The sequence below is a fragment of the Cervus elaphus genome, chromosome 22, assembly GCF_910594005.1.
Source record: "Cervus elaphus chromosome 22, mCerEla1.1, whole genome shotgun sequence".
Taxonomy (NCBI): domain Eukaryota; kingdom Metazoa; phylum Chordata; class Mammalia; order Artiodactyla; family Cervidae; genus Cervus; species Cervus elaphus.
In genome coordinates this window covers 4,284,396-4,307,408 of record NC_057836.1, presented here as the reverse complement: position 1 = coordinate 4,307,408, position 23,013 = coordinate 4,284,396, and the positions used below count along the sequence as shown (strand labels likewise).

Sequence of the window (23,013 nt, the reverse complement as noted above, 5' to 3'; positions counted from 1 at the left end):
CCCGTTGGGCTTTCCTAAGAGCCAGGGTGGGAGGGAGTAAGAGAGGAGGAGGGTGTTGGGAAAGACGGTTGTGTTTTCTCCAAGACTTTCTTGGCTCCAACCGGGCAGCCTCTCCGACTGATCACAGAGAACGTCGCTGGGAGGAGAACAAAGGGGAGGGAGGACTTGGCCTGAAAACACGCGGCTGCGCCGCGGCTGCTCCGGAAGTCTCCCAGTCGGGTGGCGGGGGCTGGACAGGCTGAGGGGGGCTGCAGGAGAATGAGACTCAGGGTGTCCTGGGGGGTGGTGCCAGGGCCTCTTCTGGGGGGCCACAGCTCCAGGTTATGCCCCCTCCAGCACTGCCCGGGGCCACCCCACCTTGGGTGCATTTGAGCCCTGATGGTGGTGGTGGGGGAAGAGGGTGGCTCATTCCCCTTTGGCACCTAGCAGGCTTCTAGGAGAGCTCATTTGTGGAACTGACAACAGCTTTGCCTGTCGTCCCTCAGAAAAGAACCACGGGATGACCTGGTTTCTCATTTGTAAAATGGACATAACAGAAACCGACTTTTTAGGTCTCTTTGAGGATTGAGGGGGCTTCCCAGGTGGCTCAGTGGTACAGAATCTGCCTGCAAAGCAGGAGACACCGGTTCGATTGCTGGGTTGGGAAGATGCCCTGGAGAGGGAAATGGCAACCCGCTCCAATATTCGTGCCTGGGAAATCCCGTGGACAGAGGAGCCTGGCGGGCTGCAGTCCGTGGGGTTGCAAACAGTCGGACATGACTAAGCACACAGGAGGATTGAGGGCAAGACTGTAGGATACCTGTCGTGGGAGCTGTGTCATTATTACTTGTTATATGTGTTGTCCCCTTCCTAGAGTGGGACAGTGTCCTTTTCCCCAAGACTGCACTACTGAGACTGCATGTCCCCAGCCAGGAGCTGGGAGGGAGGCAGCTCTCGGGTGCCAAAGCCGTATTGGTAAAGGTCATGCAAAGTGGCTCAGCTGGCCTCCTTAGGCGTTTGATCATCTATACGTGAGGTATCTGCTGAGGGCCAGCTCTGTGCCAGACACTGTTCTAGGTCCTGGGGATATGGCAGAGAGGAAGAGAGACCGGAGCCTTCTGCTCATGGGACGTAATTTCCGGGAGATCCTGAAAAGTAGATGGTTCCAGACCAACTCCAGCTGGGAGTGAGTCAGGGAAGACTTCCTGGAGGAAGTGGCATGCAAACTGGGATGTGAAGGAGCAGATGGAGGGTGGGGAGGGTCACCATGGACAAAGGTTGAGAAGGCGAGTGAGAACGTGGGGCTTCCAGGAGTTCTGCCCCCACCTCGTGCTTGGGGAGCTTCCTCAGGAGCCCTCTCCCCAACACCATCCAGACAGCCTCTGCCATTCCTCTGAAGGGGGGCTCTGTGAGCAGTGGATGCGGTGGGTGGAGCAACTTTGCAGGAAAACAATTCTAATAGGGCGCACGAGTATTTCGCCAGTATATCTGACACAATAAAAGGTTTTTCTTTTGCAAAACATCAGATCATAACAATTTCATTAATAAATGCTTGTGCAGGCTTCACATGGTTCCAGTTTCCTTGTAATGGTTTCAAATGAAACGAGGTGGGTGGGAACCTATTAGGTCAACTCCTGGGATCAGAGACCCTTCAGCCTGGAGGGGAGCTTAGTGCTGAGAGAGTGTGGCGCTGAGGGCAAGTCGTGTGTCCCTGGCTATCCAGCTTGCAGCAGGCACGGCTGGACTGGAGGCTGTGCCCTGCGGCCGTCACTCTTCGCTGGTCACCGCCTTTAACCCCCAAGGCTGGTCCTGACAAGAGGCTGGGGCGGGAGGGAGCCAGCTGCCTGCATGTTATCAGGAGTGTCCTACACCAGCCCACCCAGGGGTGGGAGTCGGCACTCCACCAGGGTTAGGAGACTGGACCCGAAGGTGACCCGAGAGAGCCTGACCGACTCCCACACGCTTTCTGCTGTTTCCTTAAATGTGGAAGGAAAGCTCTCTGCTCTAGGAACTTATTATAATTGAAGTCTTTTACATTTAGTCACTGATTTAGCGCTGTCAACAACCCCATGAAGTAGGTACAACTGTTATTCCCATTTTACTGCCGGGTTCCCAGGGGGCTCAGTGGTAAAGAATCCACTTGCCGATGCTGGAGACGCAGGTTCGATCCCTGGGTCAGGAAGATCCCCTAGGAGAAGGAAATGGCAACCCACTCCAGTGTTCTTGCCTGGAGATCCCCACGCACAAAGGAAAGCTGGTGGGCTACCGTCCATGGGGTTGCAAAGAGTCAGACATGACTTAGAGATTGAACAACAGGGCAGTTACTCCAGTGGGCGACTTGACCCAAAAGGAAGAACAGGTTCAAAAAAAAAATACGGGCTCAGCCCATTAGCATGAAAACCCTCCGAGCTCTGGCATTTCAGAGCCGGTCCCGGCAACCAGTCCTTGCTCACGACAGTGTGCGTCATCAGTGGAGGGCACGGACTCCGTGCGTCTTGCCACTCGACTGGACGGACCCTTCAGTCCCATAATTGAGCGCTCCTGTTACCGAAAGAGTGTGAGATCCGGCTGCTCGCCACCCAAAAGCCAGTAAACAGGGCGGGTTGGTGGAAAGGACTTTATTTTAGGTGCCCGCAACTGGGCAGGGGGAGGGCAGACATCTATCTGTCCAAAGGCCAACTCCCCCCCTCCACTGGCAAACTGTGGGCAAGAGCTTTTATAGACAGACGTGGTGGGGGGGCGGGCAGGCTACACGCAGAAACAGCACAGTCAGCTCTGAGCGTCATCTTGCTCACCGGGGGTCTGACCGGCGTCATCTTGCTTGTTTCAGGTTCACTTAATCTTCAGTTCCGGGGTCCATCTGTTCCCATTTCTTTGAGGCCAGTTCTCGAAATTGTGGCAGCTTCTGTCGTGGGTACAGTCTGGTCATCGTGCAGTTAACTTCTTCCACCTGGGGCTTCAGTATCTGTAAGACAGCTCACAGGACATGGCTCAGAGTATTATCTGTAGCCCTTGAGAAAGAACCAGCGGTCCTCGACTGTGCCCACTGACGACATTGTTATTCTTTGGTCTCCTCTGACTGTTTCCCTTTGCTTCTGGGTTCCTCATTTCTCTGATTAAATGTCTTTGACTCAAGTTTTCCACAGATGGAGGCAGGCAGAGGACGTGAGGGGGAGGGACGAACTTAAGGCCCTGCTCCGTTTCACTGTGAGCCGAGGGGCTTGTTACAAAGGACAGGTGTTTCCATGGCGGAGGAGGGGGCGGCGTGCTAGGGAGGCGACGGCAACCGGGGCCCTTGAGGGGCTCACGGCTGGCTTGACAGGAGGGGAGAGCGGATTGGTGGATGAGCCTGTGCAGTGCTGGTCGGGCGATCCAGCCCGGGGCCCGACTTGGTCCTTCTCTCCCTCAGCTGCGGCCTGAGTCAGGCCCCCCTCCCCGCCCCCTGGGGAGGGGCTTAGGAGCCCCCTCTGAGCAGCCAGAGCCCCCAGTGCTTGTCCCACCGCAGACATGCCTGGCCAGAGCACCGTGCCAGCCTGGCCAGGGCCAGGAAACCAGATTCCCACCCGGCTCCGTCCCCGACTTCATGGGGGATCCTGTGGGCACGGGCCCCTGGTCACTCCTTCCCCACGCCAGGGGCCCAGAGCCAAGGGGGTGAGCCTCCAGCCTCTGCCCCCGTCTTCCCGTGGCCGTCTCCTCTATGCACCTCTAGGGACACTTGTCCCGGGACTTAGGACTCACCAGGATAATCCAGGATGATGTCACTGGGAGATCCTTAGTTACAGCTGCAAGGACCCTCATTCCAAATAAGCTCACATTCTTAGGTTCCAGGCGTCAGGACACAGATGTGTCTTTTCTAGGGGACACCCCTGAAGCCACTATACGCCCTTGAGAGTAAACACAGAAACAGATGCGCTCACAGGAAGTCCCGTGGGGCCCTCTGCCACGGTGACTGTAACACGTGACTGCGGGACTCCCGTGGCTCTCAGGTGGGTGGCGGGGGCGCCGTGATCCTGGAACTCAGACGTCAGCGGCAGGGAGCCGTCTGTGAAAAGACCTGGGGAGGAGCGTTTGGGCAAAGGGGACGGAAGGCGTACACAGGCCTCCAGGTGGGGCCCGGTGTGTCAGAGGGACCACGGGATGGAGTGACGGGAGGGGAGGGGGGGGGGGCCACGGCAGTTTGTGCAGGGCCTTAAAAGCCAGGCTGCGGACTGTGGATTTTATCCCAAATGCCCTGGGGCCGGAGGCTCCTAAGCAGGGGAGTGACATCCCTTGCCTCACGTTTCCAGCAGCCCCTCTGTTGATGGATGGTGGATGGATTGCAGGGAGACCAGAAGGGAGGCTGAATAAGCCGGGGGGTGGGGGTGAGGCTCCTGCAGGGTCCAGGGTGAGGGATGCCCTGGAGAGGGTGGTGGCCTGGGGGCTGGGGAGAAGCAGACAGATCTAGAGGGTTGGGGAGGTTGAGTGGACAGGACTTAGGACTTGCTGAGGAGTTGATGTGGACGGTGAGGGAGCTGGAATCATTCAGGCTGACCCAGTTATTTTGGCCTCAGCCTCCGGAGGCAGGATGACTGCTAATTACTGAGGCGGAGAAGCAGGACGGAGGTGGGCCTCGGAGTCCCGAGTGGACACCTTAGGTCTCCTGTTAGACGTCCGGGTGGAGTCTGGACAGACAGAAATGAGGGAGTCTCGGCCCGAAGGTGAGGCTGGACGAGACCACCCAGGGAGGCGGGGATGGAAGAAGAGGGAACAAAGGCCGGAGGCACTGAGCCCTCCCGGCAGTTTGAGGAGGGAAGAGCAGAGAGGACCCCTCCTCAGGGGCGTCCCCAGGGCCCGGGGTGGCAGCTAGGAGGCTGCCAGGGCTGGCTTTTAGAGGCCAGCTCTCAGAGTGTCTTTGTGCTAATGGCTTGAACCAGTATTTTTCTTTTATTTTTTTATGAGCCTGTATTTGTCTTGAACTCATTTTTCCCTCTGACTTGTGTTGCCTGCCGGAGTGAAAAGTCCTGGAAGCTTTGTTAAGCTACATGTGTGCCTCGTTTTGATGTGAGCCTTCTCTCCGAAACCCGCTGCACCTTTTCCATCATTGGTATGACGGCCCCCACCTCGGGCACAGAGAGGCCAGGCAGGGTGGCTGTGGACACACAGCTGCTTCGTGGCAGCACCAGGATTTGAACATGGGCAGCTTGGCTCTCTCGTCGTGTTTCGAAAGCAGGACGCTGAACGAACTGCCTCACTTGTCTTTCCACTTGAAAAGTCTGCCATTTTTCTAAGTCCAGCTTCAGGCAGAAGCCACCATTTCTGGTTTTACGGTGGGTGGGTGTCAGCTTTAGAGTCGCAGCCGGATTCGAATGCTGCCTGTTTGTCCCCTGGCCTCGGGCAACGGGCTGCATCTCTTTCCATCCCCTATGTCCAGAGTTGCTCATATCACACGAGATCATTCATCTGGCCGTGTCTTCCTGGACATTTCCTGGCTCTGGGACAGCCACGGGCCCAGGGGCAGAATGAGTCTTCTGTCCAGCCCTCATGGCACCGGGACACACACAGTTAATTATTTGTGCCAAAGTGCTGGGAAGTTAGGGGAGCAAAGAGGCCACGGAAGGAAAGGCCGCTGCCCCATGTTTGCGTGTGTGCATGGGTGTGTGTTGGGGGGGGGGCGGTGGTTCTGGAGAACTTCCTGGAGGAGAGGGCCTTTGAGTGGGTGTGAATGAGCTAGTCCGAGCAGAGGAGTGGACCTGGAACCCCCAGCCTGGGAGAGCTTCAGTTTCCAAACGCCGGGTGCAGAGGAGACTTGCCAGGTGTGCACACGTGTTCTGATAAGTGAGGAGGAAGCAAGGAGCTGGGTCCTGCAGGGGGAGATGCTGGAGAGATGGGGGCAGAAGGAGGGTGGCCCGCACGTCCTCGGGGGTTGGTCCAGGAGATCACATGAGCTGCCTGGAGGGAGTGGCGTGGAGTGGGCTTCTCTTCACCTTCTCAGGGGTGTGCCTTCTGGTCCTGTCTCTCGCTGCCTCCTTTCAGCTGGTTCTCTATCCGAGACCCCGTCTCTCTGCTGGGGGCTGCTGTCCAGCGGGTGTGTGGGCACCAGCTGTTCTAATGCTGGGGACGGGACTGGATCCATAAGAGCAGCCTCAGCGCCCCCTGCTTCCTCCCGGGGAGGCTGGGGGCCTTGAGGAGGGAGATGGGTCAGTCCTCATCCTCGGCCACAGGGGGATGCAGAGGCTCTGGGACACACCCGGGAACAGTCTCCTGGCATCTCCCTGGGTTGTCATCTCCTTGAAAACAGAGTCCTGATTCTGGAGCCCACACTCCCGGCTCAGAGGGAGCCTGGTGCATGGAAGAGTCCTAAGAGGGGTGTTGCTGGCTCCCCAGGCTTGGGTGGTGGGGGGCCCTGCAGGGGGTGGGGATGGGCTGAGTCTGGTATGGTTCAGTCTGGTTGGAATTTCCCGTTGGCATCTCATGGCAGCTCAGGCTTCCCAGTTATGCGGGTCCTGCACCCCACGGGGACCCCCTCCAGCTCTCTGCTGCGGCTTCAGGCTGTGCCGTGGGGCAGCTGGGCTGCGAGCCTTGCTTTAACTCTTCATTTTCCCCAATGAGGGGGTTAAAATAAAACCAAGTAGAGAGCTAACCAACCACCATCTCATATCTCAGCATTCCATGTGCGTGAAGGGCATTCTGATGCCCCAGAGTTTGAAAGGACATGGTCTCAGGCTTCCATCTTTGTGGGTCTCATCCACACAGTCAGATCACACGGACCGGAGATGAAAACAGTGCTTTGCTGAGGTTTCTTCTTAGAGAGGGAAGTAACCCGAGGGAAAAGATTCCAGACTTGCCCGAAGCTCCACTTCTCTCTAAAAAGCGCTTCCTGCCCAGGACGGGCGTTGAGTGACCAGTGAGCACATGCTGGGCGTGAGTGAGTGGCATTGCTCCCAGTCTTGGGGACCAAAATAGTGGTGATGGCCTTGTCGCTCCAGGTTGCTCTCATGGCATGGTTTAGGAAGGCGGCTCAGACACGGAGGCTGTGCCTGAGGTCTCTTCCATTTTATTCCCTTTGGGAGATGGTTTCAGGGTCTGCTGGTGGGCCAGATGCCATCGGCTGCTGCAGAAACCCTTGGTACTGGTGAGGTGTAGCATCAGGTGGGGTTGACACCTCGGTTCTCTTCTTGCCTCCCGCCCGGCCTACCCCTGTGCCCTGTGACAAGTAGGGCCACGGCCTAGAATTCCGTCCCTCTTTCCCCTCCTGCCGATGGTGCTGAGTCCCTGCCGAGTGTGGTTGGGAGAAATGATGCTGGCAGGGGGTTCTCCCATCACCTCCAGAAAGCAACAATAACAGTTTGAAAGAAGGGTTTTTGTTTAATGTTGGGTGCTCGGCTCCCCAGAACAACAATCATGGGAAAGTTACCCAAAGTAATTTTGACCCAAGGATGCACACATAACCGATGTCAACGGGACACAAGGAAAGATAGCGTGTCGCACTCAACCTGGTTTCAGTGGAGTAGCCAAGTTGGGGACCTTTGGAATCTGAAGACAAGGTGGACAGGTGGAGAAGATGTTCAATCCAGAGCTATTTGTTCCTGCAGTGAAATAGCAGAAGTGGTGTAGATGCCCAGAGAGGGGGAGTGGGCTGGAGGCGAAGCTACGTGTCCTGGCACGGTGGCATAAGCAGGAATTTAAGGGGTGAGGGGTGGGGGGTTGGAGGGCTGTCTCCAAGGGGACCCTCCCGTGTAGGGCTGTTATGAGGAAGACGGCAGTGTTCTGTCTGCTCTGACCTCTGCTGAGTCACCATCCCTCGCCGTGGGCTCCCTGTGACCCCTCTGATGGGGGAGTATTTGGGGGGTCACCTCCCACCGAGGAGGGTGTGCTGACCTCAGTCACTGGGAGTTCCAGCTCTAGGGCGGCTTGAAGCATTCTGGGGGCATTCCAAGTTTCTGGATTGAGGGAAGGACTTCACATTTTATTGTTCTACTGAGAATAAGCTTCAAAGTGCTCAGGGCTCCCCAGCGGGAATCATTTCCAAATGTTTCTGCAGCTTGGGGCACAAAGTTCTTGCCCTGCTGAGCCGGCTGCGGGAGTCTGAGCTTTCCTCATGCTCGCCTTTCTCGGAGTTGAGGGAGGCGTAGGAGCTGCCACTGGTACCCCAGCCGTTCTGCACCCCAGGAGGGGGCCACGGCGCCCCCATTCCTCACGGGCAACGGCAAGCAGATTTCCTTTGTTCCTTTCACGTGTCGTGCAGCCACTGTTTACTGGAGCCCCCTGTGTGCTCGGAACTTTATAAGCTCTACCCGTCTCCTCAGCCACTCTGCAAAGGTGTCGTGAGCCCCCATTTTGCCGCCGAGGAAGCTGTGGCTCAGAGAGGGGAAGCGTCCTGCCCAGGGAGGGTCACAGAGCAAGCAAGCACTGAACCTGGGATCTGATCCCAAGCCTTTTTCGGCTCCAAACCTGAATCTCTTCCTACTCAACCCTGTCACTGCAAAGGGCCAGCTTTGAGCTGAGGTCCGGGACGAGAAGCAGGCCCAGCTCTGCGTGGGTGGGAGGGTGAGGCAGACACATGTCGATGGAGAGTTTGCTCCAGGCTGGGCTGCTGGCAGGCGGGCTGCAGGAGGTGGGGAGAAACTGGATGGGATGGGGGTGGGGTGGGCCAGGGCTGGAGGGGCTATGAGAGCTCCAAGGGGCGAGGCCGCAGGCGGGAAAGCTAAGTGGGGCCCGCTGGGGCTGGGCTGCAGGGGGACAGCACAGGGGATATCAGCCTCAGCGTCCGGCCACGTGGTTGGTCACAGTCATCCTGCGAGTGAACCACGGGCATCGTGTCTAGGACGACTCAGGTCTGGTGTTTCGTGAATGCTTTTCTTAAAATCAGTTGGAGCAAAAATGAAGGAAGGAAGGAGTGGGATCCCTGGAGGTCATCCACGCAACCAGAAGTCTCCCGCTCGTGGGGGACCTCTCATTTGAGAAGCCAGTGACACTCATTTTATTACTATCTGGGCCCCAGCCCACGGTGTCCCCCACAGTCACCAAACGGCAATGGGGGGGAGCATGGACGGGGAGAGCTGTGGTGGGGAGGGGCCGAGTGGCAGTGGGCTGGCAGGCTTTGCTCTGGGGTGGACCCTCGCCCTTAATCAGCCCCCCGGGGGCTCCCACTGCCAGGCTGGGGTTGGGCGGGTGGATCTTCTGCTCAGCGCTCCCGGGAAGCCCTGGGATGGGGATCCTGAGGTCACCAGTAGGGGACTTGGCGAGGCCCTTCCTTCTCCTGCTCAGGAAGTGGCCGGTCCATTTGCAGCAACACGGATAGACCTAGAGATGGTCATCCTGAGGAAAGTAAGGCAGACAGAGGAGGAGAAATGCCATGGGACATCCCTTGTATGTGGAATCTAAAAAGAAATGATACAAATGAACTTGCAAAGCGGGAAGAGACTCACAGACTTAGAAAATCGATTTATGGTTGCCAGGGGTAAGGGATGGTTAGGGGCTTTAGGAAGGTCATATACACACTGCTATATTTAAGATGGATATTAATAAAGACATTGCGTAGCACATGGAACTCTGCTCAATGTTATGTGCCAGCCTGGATGGGAGAAGGATCTGGGGGAGAATGGATACATGTTTATGCATGGCTGAGTTTCTTCGCTGTTCGCTTGAAACTACCACAACATTGTTAATTGACTATACCTCAATGCAAAATGCTTTTGGTGTTAAAAAGTAAATTAATAAAAAATAATTTAAAAAGAAATGTCCTGTCCAGGCTCTGGCTCTTCACGCCAGCATGGACCATGCCCACTGGATCTTCTGGGGGTGATCTGATCACTTGCTGCCTCGGGGCTCCAGGCATAGTTTGTCCCCAGAGGTGCTCGAGGTAACTGTGGGCCGGTCGTCACAGCCGGTGTTACTGGACACACTGGCCTTGAGCTGAGTCCAGGAATGGCCCTCTCTTCTGCTGGGCCTTTGAAGGACGGTGGGCAAACAGAACACCCAAGGCCATTGGTGCCAGGAAACGCTGCCAAGCCTGGTGGGATTTATCCCATGGGGTGCACAAAAGCCAGCCATGAGAAAGCATGTTCCTAAAGTCCAGTTTTGAAATGGCCGGTCCAGAGGTGACCTTCCGTCCGGGTGCAGAGGCTGTTGCCCCTCTCGCCCCCTCCTGGCCATGGAAGGAACTGGGGCTGAGGGCACCTTGGTGCCTGGCGGCTCTTCCCTTTGGTAACCATGGGGTCCTGTCCTTCCGTGAGCCGGGGGGCCCGTCAGGGGGCAGCCTGGGCTGCGGATGGAGGGCTGGGTGCCCAGTGCAGCCGCGAGGGCGTGGGTGTGCCAGCAGCCATCTTTCCTTTTTGTAAGCAGAGGCAAATCTGTGACAAGTCTGGGGCAGAAACCGTCACCAGCTTCAGTTCTGATGCCCTAGCAAGTGGCAATGACAGTTAAACGAGAGTGCAGAGTGGGTCAGAAATGCAGGCTCCTTGCTTCTCCGTGGAGCTGACTGGCTGCATTGCAGCCCCCGGGTATCCGTTCCCTCCTCTGGGCTCTGCTTCTGCGGTACCCTCCCCTGCGTGTTCACTTTCTACTCTCGGGGGACGCCTTCTTTGGTTGTCCCAGTTTGGGGGGTGCTCCAGGCCGCCTCCATTCTGCACTTTGTCTTTAGTGACCCCCGCAGGAGTGGGGTCGGTTGTGTCCTGGACACCCTGACCACCAGGCTGTCTGCGTCCCCAGCCTCTGGCCCCGGAGGGATCCTGGGTGCTGAGCCGCAGCCCAGACAGAACGGTTTTGGGAAGATCGTGGTTGAGGTCTCAAGCCTTTTCAGGAGGAGCACGCTCCTGGGTCTCCTAGCCCCAGCCCCAGTGGAGTTTTTAGGACGTGCTTGTCGGGTGACTGAAGGATGCTTCAGCATCAGCCCGGGATGCTGTGAGGCGGCGTCCAGATGGTGCGGCCGGGGGGGGGGTGCCCTCGGCCACCCGAGGGAGGCTGCCCATCCCAGGGGCCCTGGGAGCCTGCCTCCTGTCACCCGGTTCTCCTCCCCGCACAGCGGGCGCAGATGACCCCATGGAGGCTTGCTGTGCAGACGGACATCGCATGGCCACTGAACACAGGGACTGCTCGCTGCCCTACGCCTCGGAATCCAAGGAATGCAGGTATGTCTGCCAGCGCTTCACCAGAAGAGCGTCCCTCTAGACAAAAGCAGGGGAGGAAGGGAGAGTGGGTGGCAGACCCCCGGGGGGAGCCTAGGCACCAGGACCAGGCTGTGGGTGGGGGGGGGTGCATGGGCTGCTGACCCCTGCCTCCCTCCCTCCTCTGTGCCCCCATGGTCCCCGTACATGTCTCTGCTCACCCTTCCCGTACCTCCCTGGCATTATCGGGGCATCCTGACGTTTCGCCAGGCTGCATGCAAGAAGATCTGGGTTTGTAGCCTCCGCTGCCACAGCTGGGCACTGCGACCAAGTCACCCAGAAAGGGGGTGGTTATTGGGGGCGGGGGAAGTCATGTGATCTCAAAGCACTGGAAGTGCTTTGCCAATAAAAGCACGGGCCACTTTCAGACCCCAACACACAGATGAACCAGTCCCAGAGCATAAGTTCTCCTAGGCCGTTGTCCATCTTATGCAGTAGCCAATGTCTGGATCAACTATGTTTATTCCTCTCTCTCTAAATTAACTCAAGCTCCTTCAAAGTTTTGGGAGGACGTAAGCTTAGAATGGGCTTCCCTGATGGCTCAGTGGTATAGAATCTGCCTGCAGTGCAGGAGACCCAGGTTCAATCCCTGGATTGGGAAGATCGCCTGGGGAAGGAAATGGCAACCCACTGCAGTATTCTTGCCTAGAGAATCCCCATGAACAGAGGAGCCTGGTAGGCTACGGTCCATGGGGTGGCAAAGAGTCAGACACGACTGAGGTGACTGAGCACCCGACTGCAAGCTTAGAATAAATGATAAAGATATGTCATGTTGAGCATCACTGTCAAAATAATATAAAAATAATAGCAAATCTTTAGGAAGCACCTACTTTGTGCTGGGCATTTGTGCTGCCCAGCATCTTGTTTAACTCCGTTACTGACCCATTTTACAGATGAGAAACTGAGCTTTCCCCAGAGTGCTCAGCTGGGGGAATTAGGACTTGGACCCAGATCTGCTTCCCTGGGGAGCAGAGATCGGGAGGCAAGGATATGAACACGTTCCATCACATGCCATCCGTTCATGCTCTCTGCCCCTGATCTGAGCCAGAGCAGCTTTGACCTGGGGGTTCTGGGTGGAGAGCTGCCACAGACAGAAAGAATGTGCAGGGGGGGCTCGTCCGCCTCATTCTGGAGTCTTGCATTTGTGTTGGCATCGAGCATTGAGAGGCCACTGCCTGCCAGCAGTGACGGAGGATGTAAAGCTCCATTGAGGAAATTCTTGAAAAGTCAAAAGCATCATAGACCAAACAAAAGAAGGAGAGAACAGGGCACTCGGATTGTCTGGACTGAGTGGGAGACTGTGCCGGGAGGATTTACGGCGCGTCTGATGAGTGAGAGCTGAGACTGCGGCGTGAGGCTTCGCACCAGAAATGTCAGAAGGTGGCTGGCAGTTCGGGGCGAAGCTGGCCGGTGAGCGCCAAACATTCTATTTACAGACTGGGCCCAGAGAGGCAGACGGGCCCTGGGGACCCATCGGGCTGGCTTTCAGACTGTGTGACCTGAGCCAGCTTGGACCCTCAGTTTCCCCAAACGTTAAAGCAGGACAGTGATAATGACCAAGGGGAGGGAAGCAGCTGGGACCACCGCCCTAGGCAGAGGAGTGTACTCGTCTGCTCAGGCCGCCAGCACAGACATCTCTGCCCAGGCGGCTTAAACCACAGACATTTACTGTCTCACAGTCTGAAGACAGGCGTCTGAGGTCCTAGTTCCTCCTGAGGCCTCTCTCCTGGGCCTGGAGATGCCACCTTCTCCCCACATCCTCATGTCTTTTCCTCTCTCTGTGTGTTTCTGTCCTAATCTTTCTTTTTTAAAAAACATTTTTATTAAAAAAATTTTTTTTTTTTTACTGCAGCTCGCAGGATCTTAGTTCCCCAACCAAGGCTCAAACCCATGCTCCCTGTAGAGGAAGAACAGAATCTTACCCACTGGGCGACCAGGGAAGTCCCCACAAGTTCAGTGTTATCATTTTTAATGAAGGGAGAGAAGGGAGAGAGCAGGTCAGAAATCAAAGCTGGTTTAAGAGGCTCCTCTTACCAGTTAAAGGGCACAGGAAACAAGAACCACCGGCCACCTGGTAACTCAATAATTCGAGTGTTGTTTTTCTCCTTTCAAAGTGGCATTGTGCCAGGCCCTCCAGTTTTAAGTTTTCATTCATTTGGCACATCTTGATTGATCCTCGGTGCTGTTCTAAGTCAGGGTGAGCAGACGATGTCTCTGGTTCGTAAGAAGGCACGAGGTGTCTTGGGAAAGGAAAGCCTAGGGATAAGAGGCCGGGTCTCCTGATCAGAGTGGGTTTACAATTTCAGATAGAGATGTCTGGGGGTGCCTTGCTGAGAATGGGTGTCTCATCAGGGCCTGAAGGAGGTGAACAAGCCAGCCGAGTGACTGCAAGATCACTTGTCCAAGTCGAAGGGCAGTAAGGGGAGAGCAGCTCCGAATCCACCTGCAGTGCAGGAGACTCGGGTTCGATCCCTCGGTCAGGAAGATCCCCTGGAGGAGAAAATGATAACCCACTCCAGTATTCTTGCCTGGGAAATCCCACGGACAGAGAAGCCTGGCAGGCTACAGTCCATGGGGTCGCAAAGAGTCGGACACGACTGAGCGACTAAACCATTGATTGTCCAGCTCTCCGGACACCCAGCTCTGGCCCAGGCCCACCAGTGCAGAGCTTCATAACTGCTGCCCCGGAAGGACCCCAGTGTGGGAAGCTGTGCTTCCCCTCCAGGACATCCCTCTCTCATCCCTGAAGCCTCTGCATGGGCCTGGCACACAGTAGGGCTGCAACCAACTTTTTAAAAAATTGCAGTAAAATATACATAGTACTCAGTGGTGTCTGACTCCTTGTGGCCCCATGGACTGTAACCCTCCAAGCTCCTCTGCCCATGGAATTTTCCAGGCATGAACACTGGAGTGGGGTGCCATTTCCTACAGATTGCACCATCGTGACCATGTTTAGGGGTACAGTTTAGTATATTTGCATCACTGTCCCACCATCCCCAGAAATTTTTCATCTTCCTAAACTGAGGCAGAAACTCCTTGTTACCCTCCTTGCCTCGGCCCATCCCTTCTGTGTTCCATCTTCATGAGTCTGACTCTTTTGGGCCCCTCACACAAGTGGAATCACAGTATTTATCCTTTTGTGTCTGGCTTCCTTCACTTAGCTCTCTGTCCTCAGAGTTTCTCCACGTTGTAACACGTGTCTGGGTTTCCTTCCTGGTCGAGGCTGCGTTCAGCCCCTTCTTATGTACAGACCACACTTGGCTTGTCTGTTCCTCGATGGATACTTGGGTTGCTCCCATCTTCTGCTGGTTATGAATCATGCTGCCATGAACCTAGGTGCGCCAATGTCTGAGTCAACTGCTTTCTGTTCTTTCGGGTTTATACCCGCAGTTGGGATCGCTGGATCCGACGCTCATTCTGTTTGAAATTTTTTGAGGAACTGCCACACTGCACCATGTAACACTCCACCCGCAGTGCACGAGGTTCCGATTTCTCCACAATGCTCGTTCTTTTCTGTTCAGCCAGTAAACATCTTTGAGTGAACAGATAGTTGGACGCACATCTGTTTGCTCTCCCTAACAATTTAGTAAAATGTCGGTTATTTGCAAATTCACGGAGGGCATGAGTGAATGTGTGGTAACAGAGTATAGGCATGTTTCATTTTCTTGTGCTTCAAAGGTTGGAATTTTTTTTTTTTAACAAATTGAAGGTTTGTGGTAATTCCATGTTGTCAGATGATGGCTAGCATTTTTTAGCAATGATGATTTTTGTTAAGGTATGTATTGCTTTCTAGACATAACGCTATTACACACTTCATGGGCTGCAGTGCAGTGCAAGAGTAACTTTTATATGCTCCAAGAAACTGGAGAATTTATGTGACTCGATTTACCGTGGTGGTCTGGAACTAAGCCTGCAGTCTATCTTTGCATGTATCGGCAGACCCAGGCTGGAGCCCATGGACAGTTCTGAAGTGCATGAGAAGCCGGGTGAAGAGCTCCAGCCCCACAGAGTGGAGGCTGGGGCCACAGCCGCCTGGCCAGCCACGTGGGGGGCCGGCGGGGCCCCACCCTCTCCGGTCCAGCACAGGCCTGGCAGCTCTTCCTGCCCTTGTTGGCAGCCCCAGAGCCGGGAGTGTCCGGGGTCTGGGGGAGCCACGCCTGTGATCACACACCTCTTGCTCCCTGCCCTCCCTGCCCTCCCTGCCTGGAGCTGTCTCTGAGGGACCACCTCTGGCAGGTCCACCTCGAGGACCTTCTTCCTGGAGACCCTAGCAGGGCTAGGAGATGAGGGTATGGCGGCCCTGGCTCACTCTTGGCCATGGGCAGCCTCCTCCGCCTCGCTGGAGCTATTTCCTCTGATTCCAGAACCTGGGGAGATGTGTATTGATAAAGGATGAGAGGGTGCAGACCCGAGCCAGCCCTCATCTGTTTTTTTTTAATTTGTTTTTAATTAAAAAAATAATAACTCCTTTGGCTGTGCCGGGTCTTGTTGCAGCATGTGGGATCTTTAGTTGCAGCACGTGGGGTCTAGTTCCCTGACCAGGTATTGAACCCTTGTCTCCTGCGTTGGGAGTGCAGTCTTAGCCATGGGACTACCAGGGAAATCCCAGCCATAATCTGGTTTGTGTTATAAATAGCTGGGAACTTTCTGGGATGAGGCTCAGTGCTCGAGAGATGAAGTTGGTCTCTCGAACCCACTCCCAGACACCACCCTGCATTCAGTCTTTCTGATTAAACACTGTCGAGCACCTTCCGTATGCGGGTGTTGCGTGTGTATCTCGGTGTGTGTCTGTGGATGAGCGGCGGGGGTGGGGAAGGGGAAGCCCTGTCCGATGTGACAGGGCTGCCGTCCCCGAGCGGCTACTGCTCCCGGGCCCTGGGTACACCTGGCAGGCCCCCCACCCCGCAGAGCCCCTGGCACACCCCACGCCCTCTGCCCACAGGATGGTTCAAGAGCAGTGTTGCCACAGCCAGCTGGAGGAGCTGCACTGCACCACGGGCATCAACCTGGCCAACGAGCAGGACGGCTGCACCCCGCCGCGCGGCAGCAACGCCAGCCTCGAGGCCGTGTTCGTGAAGGTGAGGACCCGAGGCCTGGGGCGCTCTCCTCCCTGCTCCCCGCACTCAGGCAGCCTTTCCCTCTGAGCAGCAGGGTGTGCAAAGCCCCGGGGGCCGGAAGGACCACTCAGATCTTCCCACCAGCTCCAGTGTATCCAGTAAACTCTGGGCCACACCCCAGAGTTGCAGCACACGGGGTCTGGTTCCCTGACCAGAGATTGAACCCGGGTCCCCTGCACTGGGTGTGCAGACTTAGCGCTGCACCCCAGGCCCCGTCCAGCACTGGGGAAACGGGGATGGAGTGACCCAGCCCTGCCCTGAAGACTGCCAGCGGGGGTCCCCAACCTCCGGACCATGGATCAGTACCTCCTGAGGAATCAGCGGCAGCATCGGATTAGATGTAAAGGGCACAATCAACATAGTGCGCTTGAATCACCCTGAAACCATCCTCCACCCCAGTTTGTGGAAAAACTGTCTTCCATGAAACCAGCCCTCTAGTGCTGAAAAGGTTGGGGACCGCTGACTGCCAGTCCCAGGGTTTCAAACAGGGATTCCAAGGTCAGCGCACGGGTCACCTGGGCTTAGGGCCTTCTGAACCCTCAATTCAAGGTAGGCATCCCCACCTCCGCCCCCAGGAGGCCCTCAAACTTCTCTGCTCTCCCCAGCTAGTCAGAGCTCAGAATGGGCCCACACATATGCCTCTGAGAACGCATGACCTCCATAACTGCCCTAGAAGAAAAAACTGAGGTTCAGAGAGGCCCACACTCCAAAGTGACCTCTCAGCAAGGGTCCTTTGAGATCAGCGGTGAGGTGAGGCTGGGAGCGGGGTCATCTGGCCCAGAGGGAGCCCTGTCCAGAAGGTCAGCCGTGAATGGATGTCATGCATCCTTGACTCCAGGCCCAGGCCAGGTCCCCGCGGCCTCCGTCCCTGTGGAAGCCTGCATCTTTGCATGGATGTGGAGAGGTTCCTAAGAGCGTTCCGAGGTCTGAAAACTGCAAATAAACTAGGCTGTCCCTCCCTTACCACTTACCAAGGGAGAAAAATAGCCCGACCAGGAGGAGCTCAAGTTTGGAAAGTTAATTAACCTGGTCATTTGGGTTTCTGGTGGAGGTGCCAGGTGACGAAACCGAATTCCCTGGAAGAAAGATTTCCTGTTGCCCGTTAGGAACCCATGAAGTAATTTCAAGGAGAGAGAATTGGAATGAGGTCTGGATTCCGGGAGGGGGAGTGGGGCTCCCTTCTGGAGAGCGTCTTTTCACACAGAGTGGGACGTGGAGGGATATTCCCCCTCGAGGAGTTGGAGGTCCAGCACCCCTCTGCCCATTCTCAGCCTTTGTGGGCTTTTCATGGGAAGAGGCTGGGGGGGCGGATAGGGGAGCGGGGGCTGGTCAAGGGGATTCCTGGGAGCTGGGGCCTGAGATGCTTAGAGCCGGCCTCCCAGAAAGGGGACTCTGCCTGGGTCCTCGGACTTCAGAGAAAGGCCTGGAACATTCTAACGGGTGTGGAAACTGATCGCCTTGGCCGATGAGCCGTTTGTGTTTCTGGGAATGATGACTGAGGACGTACAAGGTGGAGGAGGTCACTGGGACTCCTGCTCTTTCTGGAGGATGTGAGACCCTCGGCCTCCATGAAACTCAGGCAAAACCACACCCCTACCCCCCCCACCCACTCCTGCTCCAGGCCTTTGGAACGTTCTGTGCGTTTCTTAGAGTGATGACCGAAATGGAGCTTTTCATGTGCCAGGGGTGAATGTTGTTTCTGGGCTTCAGATGTGACTTTGGGGAACACTGGGGTATGCAGGTGACAGCGGCAACTCTGTCCCCCACCTGCTGACGTGTCTTGAGGTTCTCTTCCTGCTGCCCGAACCACCCTGACTGGGGTGAGGAGGGAGAGACAGGTGTATATTCATCGTCCCAGGCGTGGTAGAGAAATCTCAGCGGGTGTGGAGGGTGTGGACCCTTAGGGAGCCCCCCTTGTGGGAGCCCCGGGGGGCCCTCTCCTAGTCCCCGTCTTCCTGGAGGCCCTGCTGGACCGGCTGGGATTTGGGGGGGGTCAGTCAGATGTTGTGGAGTGTGTGCTGGGATCAGCCCCTTTAAGGTTCCTTTCAAAACCAGGACCTATGAGGTTCGGGGGGCAGCAAGCCTTGAGCTCAGCTGGCTTTGCTATTTCCTGCCAGCGTTTAGAAGAGGCAGCCGAGTCAGGCGTGTGTCTTCCCCGTCCGGGGAGAATCCCCACGGGGGTGGAGGTTGAGGGGTCCGTGGGATCTGCTGTGTTGCGTGTCTGGCTTCTCCATCAAGAGTCTCTGCCTGTGTTTGCAGAGGTGCTGCCACTGCTGCCTGCTGGGGCGGGCGGCCCAGGCCCAGGGCCAGAGCTGTGAGTACAGTCTCATGGTCGGCTACCAGTGTGGGCTGGTCTTCCGGGCGTGCTGCGTCAAGGGCCAGGAGACGGCAGACTTTGCCCCAGGGGACGGTGGGGACCTCCAAGAAACAGGTAAGTCCCCCTTTTCTTCCCTCTGGGGCAGGGCAGTCAGTCAAGGTTATTTAGAGAAGCAGAACCCATAGGATGTGGGGAGGGAGAGACGATTTATTTTAAGACACTGGCTCACACAGCTGGGGGAGCTGGCAGGTCTGAAGCCTGCAGGCTGTGTACGCGGGCCAGGTGCCCAGGGGAGCACTGATCTTCCAGCTCAAGTCTGAAAGCCGTCTGCTTGCAGAGCTCCTTCTTGCTTGGGGGAGGCCAGTCCTTCTCTTAAGGCCTTCATCTGATTGGATGGGGCCCACCCACTTGATGGAGGGCAGTCTGCTTTACTCAAAGTCTGCTGATTTAAGGGTCAATCTCATCTAAAAAATACCATCCCAGCTGTGTCCAGACTAGTGCTGGATGAAATATCTGAGCACCGTAGCCCCACCAAGCTGACCCCTAAAGCTGACCATCACGGGTGGTGTGGGCTTGCACGTTGACCATTGCCTTAACTCTGCAGAGACTGGTTCTGGTTGTCAGAGCAGGGTCATGTTTCTTACTGTCCTGGAGTGAAACCAAGGGCTTGGAATCTGGGATCTGACGAATCTGTGTGCATGTCCCTGTCCTGATGTATTTGGGGCAAACTGATGGATCCAGGTCTCAGTTTCCTCATCTGTGAGATGGGGACGCCTACAGTCCCACTTTCTCAGGTTGCTGGGATGAAATGGGAGAAGGGGTATATGGCGTTTGCCATCACAGTTCGTCTCATCCCTCCAACTGCCTCGGGCAGCGTAGGTGGCTGGCCATGCTCTTGTTTACCCGTGTTTCACAGATGAGGTCCTGGCATTCAAGGTCACATGGCCGACTCACGGCGGAGGCAGAACTCTGGCCTTCCGATGCCTGGCCAGTGCCCTCTCTCCATCTGGAGCTGATGACATGTAGACAAGAGGCTGGGGGACCACTCATTAATAGCAGTCTGTGAGCATTCAAACATAGATATTTATTCAGTGTAGGGGTGAGTGACCCCCAAAGCAGCTTCAAGACAGCTCCCAGCTGTATTTCCATCAGTTTAGCTCCCCACCCTCCGTTTGTCTGAAGCCACGTCAATCCTGAAGCCTTGGGGCATGGTTCAGTTACACGGTTCAGGAAACTTCTCCGTTGTCTAATCATCTCTTCCACTTATGCAATGGTTTCCTGTGCCATAATGGAAACAGCCCTGGAAAATTTCAGGCGTCTGCTCTGCCCCAAGCTTGCTGCCTGCCCGGGACCTTTGCTTTCTCAGTCTGAGCTCCGTCTGCCCTCTGTTCAATGTGGGGAAGGGGCAGGGAGCAGGTCAGAGGAAGAGCTCACAGACCAGTGGTCCCTAAGCCAGGCCATCCGTTCCTGTGGCTCTGGGGTCCTGGGTCAAATGACCCGTCTTTCGTTCTTTGTTTTGACTTCTCAAGTCCAGGGCTCCGCCGTGCAGCTGACTTCAGATATCTTAGTCAATAAGGGAACTGGAACCACGTTCTGGCTCCCTCCTTGACTTTTGAAATCAGAGATGACGTTTTCACTTTAAACAAACTCAGATTCTTCACCCTGGTGGAGACTTTCTCCTGTGTCTCCGGAGAGGACTTTTGTTGATTTATATCTTGGTTCGTTAATGGTCTCTGAGCTTTTCTGTTGCTCCAGATGTCTTATTTCTCCCTCATCTTTCATCTGCTTCATTTCTTGCTCCACACTTTCCTCAGTGTCTCTGTGAAGACTTCCCTGTGTTCCCTCCTCGCTCAGACACAGACCTGCCTTCCTGTCTTCCGCTGACGTTTACTGTGGGCCTACTGTGTGCTACCACGGGGCCACATGGGGGGCCTGCAGACCAGTGCTGGCCTGAGGTTAAATACGTACAGAAATGGACAGTAAGCCTTTTAGAAACTTCTCCAAGCATCTGATACAGAGTAACCCATATCTGGCTGTCCCTGGTGGCTCAGATGCTAAAGAATTGTCCTGCAATGCAGGGGACCCAGGTTCTATCTCTGGGTCGGGAAGATCCCCTGGAGAAGGAAATGGCAACCCACTCCAGTATTCTTGCCTGGAAAATCCCATGGACAGACAAGCCAGGCGGGCTGCAGACCATGGGGTCGCAGTGTGAGACCCCATGTGAGAGACTAACACTCTCACACACACACACATCTGTTTAATCTAAATATAAAGTTGGGATTTGTGTCTGTTTTCTTAACCTTCTTTTTCTAATAAGCTGTATTTTGAGTTATCAAAGTATTGTTATCTTTGATATTGTTGCTGTTATATTGAAGTATAAGTTATCTCAGATGGGGGAAAGAGCGCTGTTCTTTTGGGTAGAACTGTGCTGGGGTGTATCTTGGTTATGCCCATTCTACAGATTGGACGACTGAAGCTGCAAGAAGCTTGGATTCCAGATTCCTCTTCTAGCATTCTTTGCCCAGCATACTAGCTCCCAAAGAATGTTATGGAAATCTTAATGACTTCATCACCCAGGTAGTAGTCTCTCACAAATCCCCCTGGCCTTGTCACCGTGAATCCTCTGGAGGGTGGTTCCGATCACCCTGGCCTGTGCCTGGACGTGGCAGGGACGTGGGCTTTGCCAGGATGTAATGCCAAGTGAATGAAGGGTCCCCAAATCAAACATTCTTTTTTCCTCTCTCTTTTTTTTAACTTCTAGTATAGTTGATTTGCAGTGTTGTATTAAATTCTGCTGTACTGCAAAGTGATTCTGTTATGCGTATATGGACGTTCTTCTTCGTATTCTTTTCTGTTATGGCTTATCACAGGGTATGGAATATAGTTCCCTGGGCTGTCCAGTGGGACCCTGTTGTTTGTTCGTTCTGTTTGTAAGAGCTTTCATCTGCTAACCTCAACCTCCAGTCCATCGCTCACAAGACCCTCTCCTGTGGCCACCCCTGGTCCGTTCTCTGTTTGTGGGACTGTTTCTGTTTCATAGACAGCTCATTTGTGGCATATTTTAGATTCCACATATAAGTGATATCATGTGGTATTTGTCTTTCTCTTTCTGACTCACTCCACTTCGTGTGATCATCTCTTGTTTAGTCGTGAAGTCGTGTCCGACTCTCTTGTAGCCTGCCAGGCTCCTCTGCCCACAGGATTTTCCAGGCAAGAATACTGAAGTGGGTTGCCATTCCCTTCTCCAGGGGATCTTCCTTACTCAGGGATCCCAGTTCTTTACCATACCCAACAGGGAAGCACTGTGATCATCTCTCGTTCAGTCACTCAGTCGTGTCTGACTTTTTGCAGCCCCACGGACGGCAGCATGCCAGGCTTCTTTGTCCATCACCAACTCCCAGAGTTTGCTCAAACTCATGTCCTTTGAGTCGGTGATGCCATCCAACCATCTCATCCTCTGTCGCCCCCTTCTCCTGCCCTCAATCTTTGCCAGGATCAGGGTCTTTTCAGATGAGTCAGCTCTTTGCATCAGGTGGCCAAAGTATTGGAGCTTCAGCTTCAGCATCAGTCCTTCCAGTGAATATTCAGGACTGATTTCCTTTAGGGTTGGCTGGTTTGATCTTGCAGTCCAAGGGACTCTCAAGAGTCGTCTCCAGCGCCGCAGTTTGAAAGCATCGGTTCTTCAGCGCTCAGTCTTCTTTGTACTCCGGCTCTCACATCCATACATGACCACTGGAAAAACCATTATTTTGACTATATGGACCTTTGTTGGCAAAGTGATGTCTCGCTTTTTAATACATTTGTCTAGGTTTTTCATAACTATATTTCCAAGGAGCAAGCAGTCACCATCTGCATTGATTTTGGAGCCCCTCCAAAAAATGAAATCTGACACTGTTTCCACATTTTCCCCATCTATTTGTCATGAAGTGATGGGACCGGTTGCCATGATCTTTGTTTTTTGAGTACTGAGTTTTAAGCCATCTTTTCCACTGTCCTCTTTCACCTTCATCAAGCAGCTCTTTAGTTCCTCTTCTCTTTCTGCCATTAATGATCATCTCTAATTGCACCCAAATTAACTGTTCTGAGCAAAGGTGCTCCCAGCCCCCCAGCCTAGAGATGACTCACACCCTAAAGGTCTTTTGCTTAGTTTCTTCCCAGCTGAAAAGTTCTTTGAATTATTTAGGGACCCTTCCCATATTTTAATGTGAAAGTGAAAGTGTCAGTTGTTCAGTCACGTCCAACTCTTGCGACACCGTGGACTGTAGCCCGCCATGCTCCTCTGTCCATGGGATTCTCCAGGCAAGAATACTGGAGTGGATTGCCATTTCCTTCTCCAGGGTGTCTTTCCGAACCAGGGATCAAATCCAGGTCTCCCGCATTGCAGTCAGATTCTTTACCATCTGAGCTACAAGGGAAGCCTTCCTGTGTCTTTTGCATAGTTAGTGTCTATAAATTA

At 54.8% G+C, this 23,013-nt stretch overlaps 1 protein-coding gene across 2 annotated transcripts in view; it reads left to right on the top strand.

Moving 5' to 3' along the window:
* The window catches only part of FBLN1 (fibulin 1), an 81,021-nt gene that overhangs the window by 2,315 nt on the left and 55,693 nt on the right, over window positions 1-23,013 (top strand). For both annotated transcript variants that reach the window (XM_043880909.1, XM_043880910.1), the window contains exons 2-4: window positions 10,982-11,087; window positions 16,066-16,201; window positions 18,500-18,671. In XM_043880909.1, coding sequence (XP_043736844.1) covers window positions 10,982-11,087; window positions 16,066-16,201; window positions 18,500-18,671 — 414 coding nt within the window. The remainder of the gene's footprint in view (window positions 1-10,981; window positions 11,088-16,065; window positions 16,202-18,499; window positions 18,672-23,013) is intronic.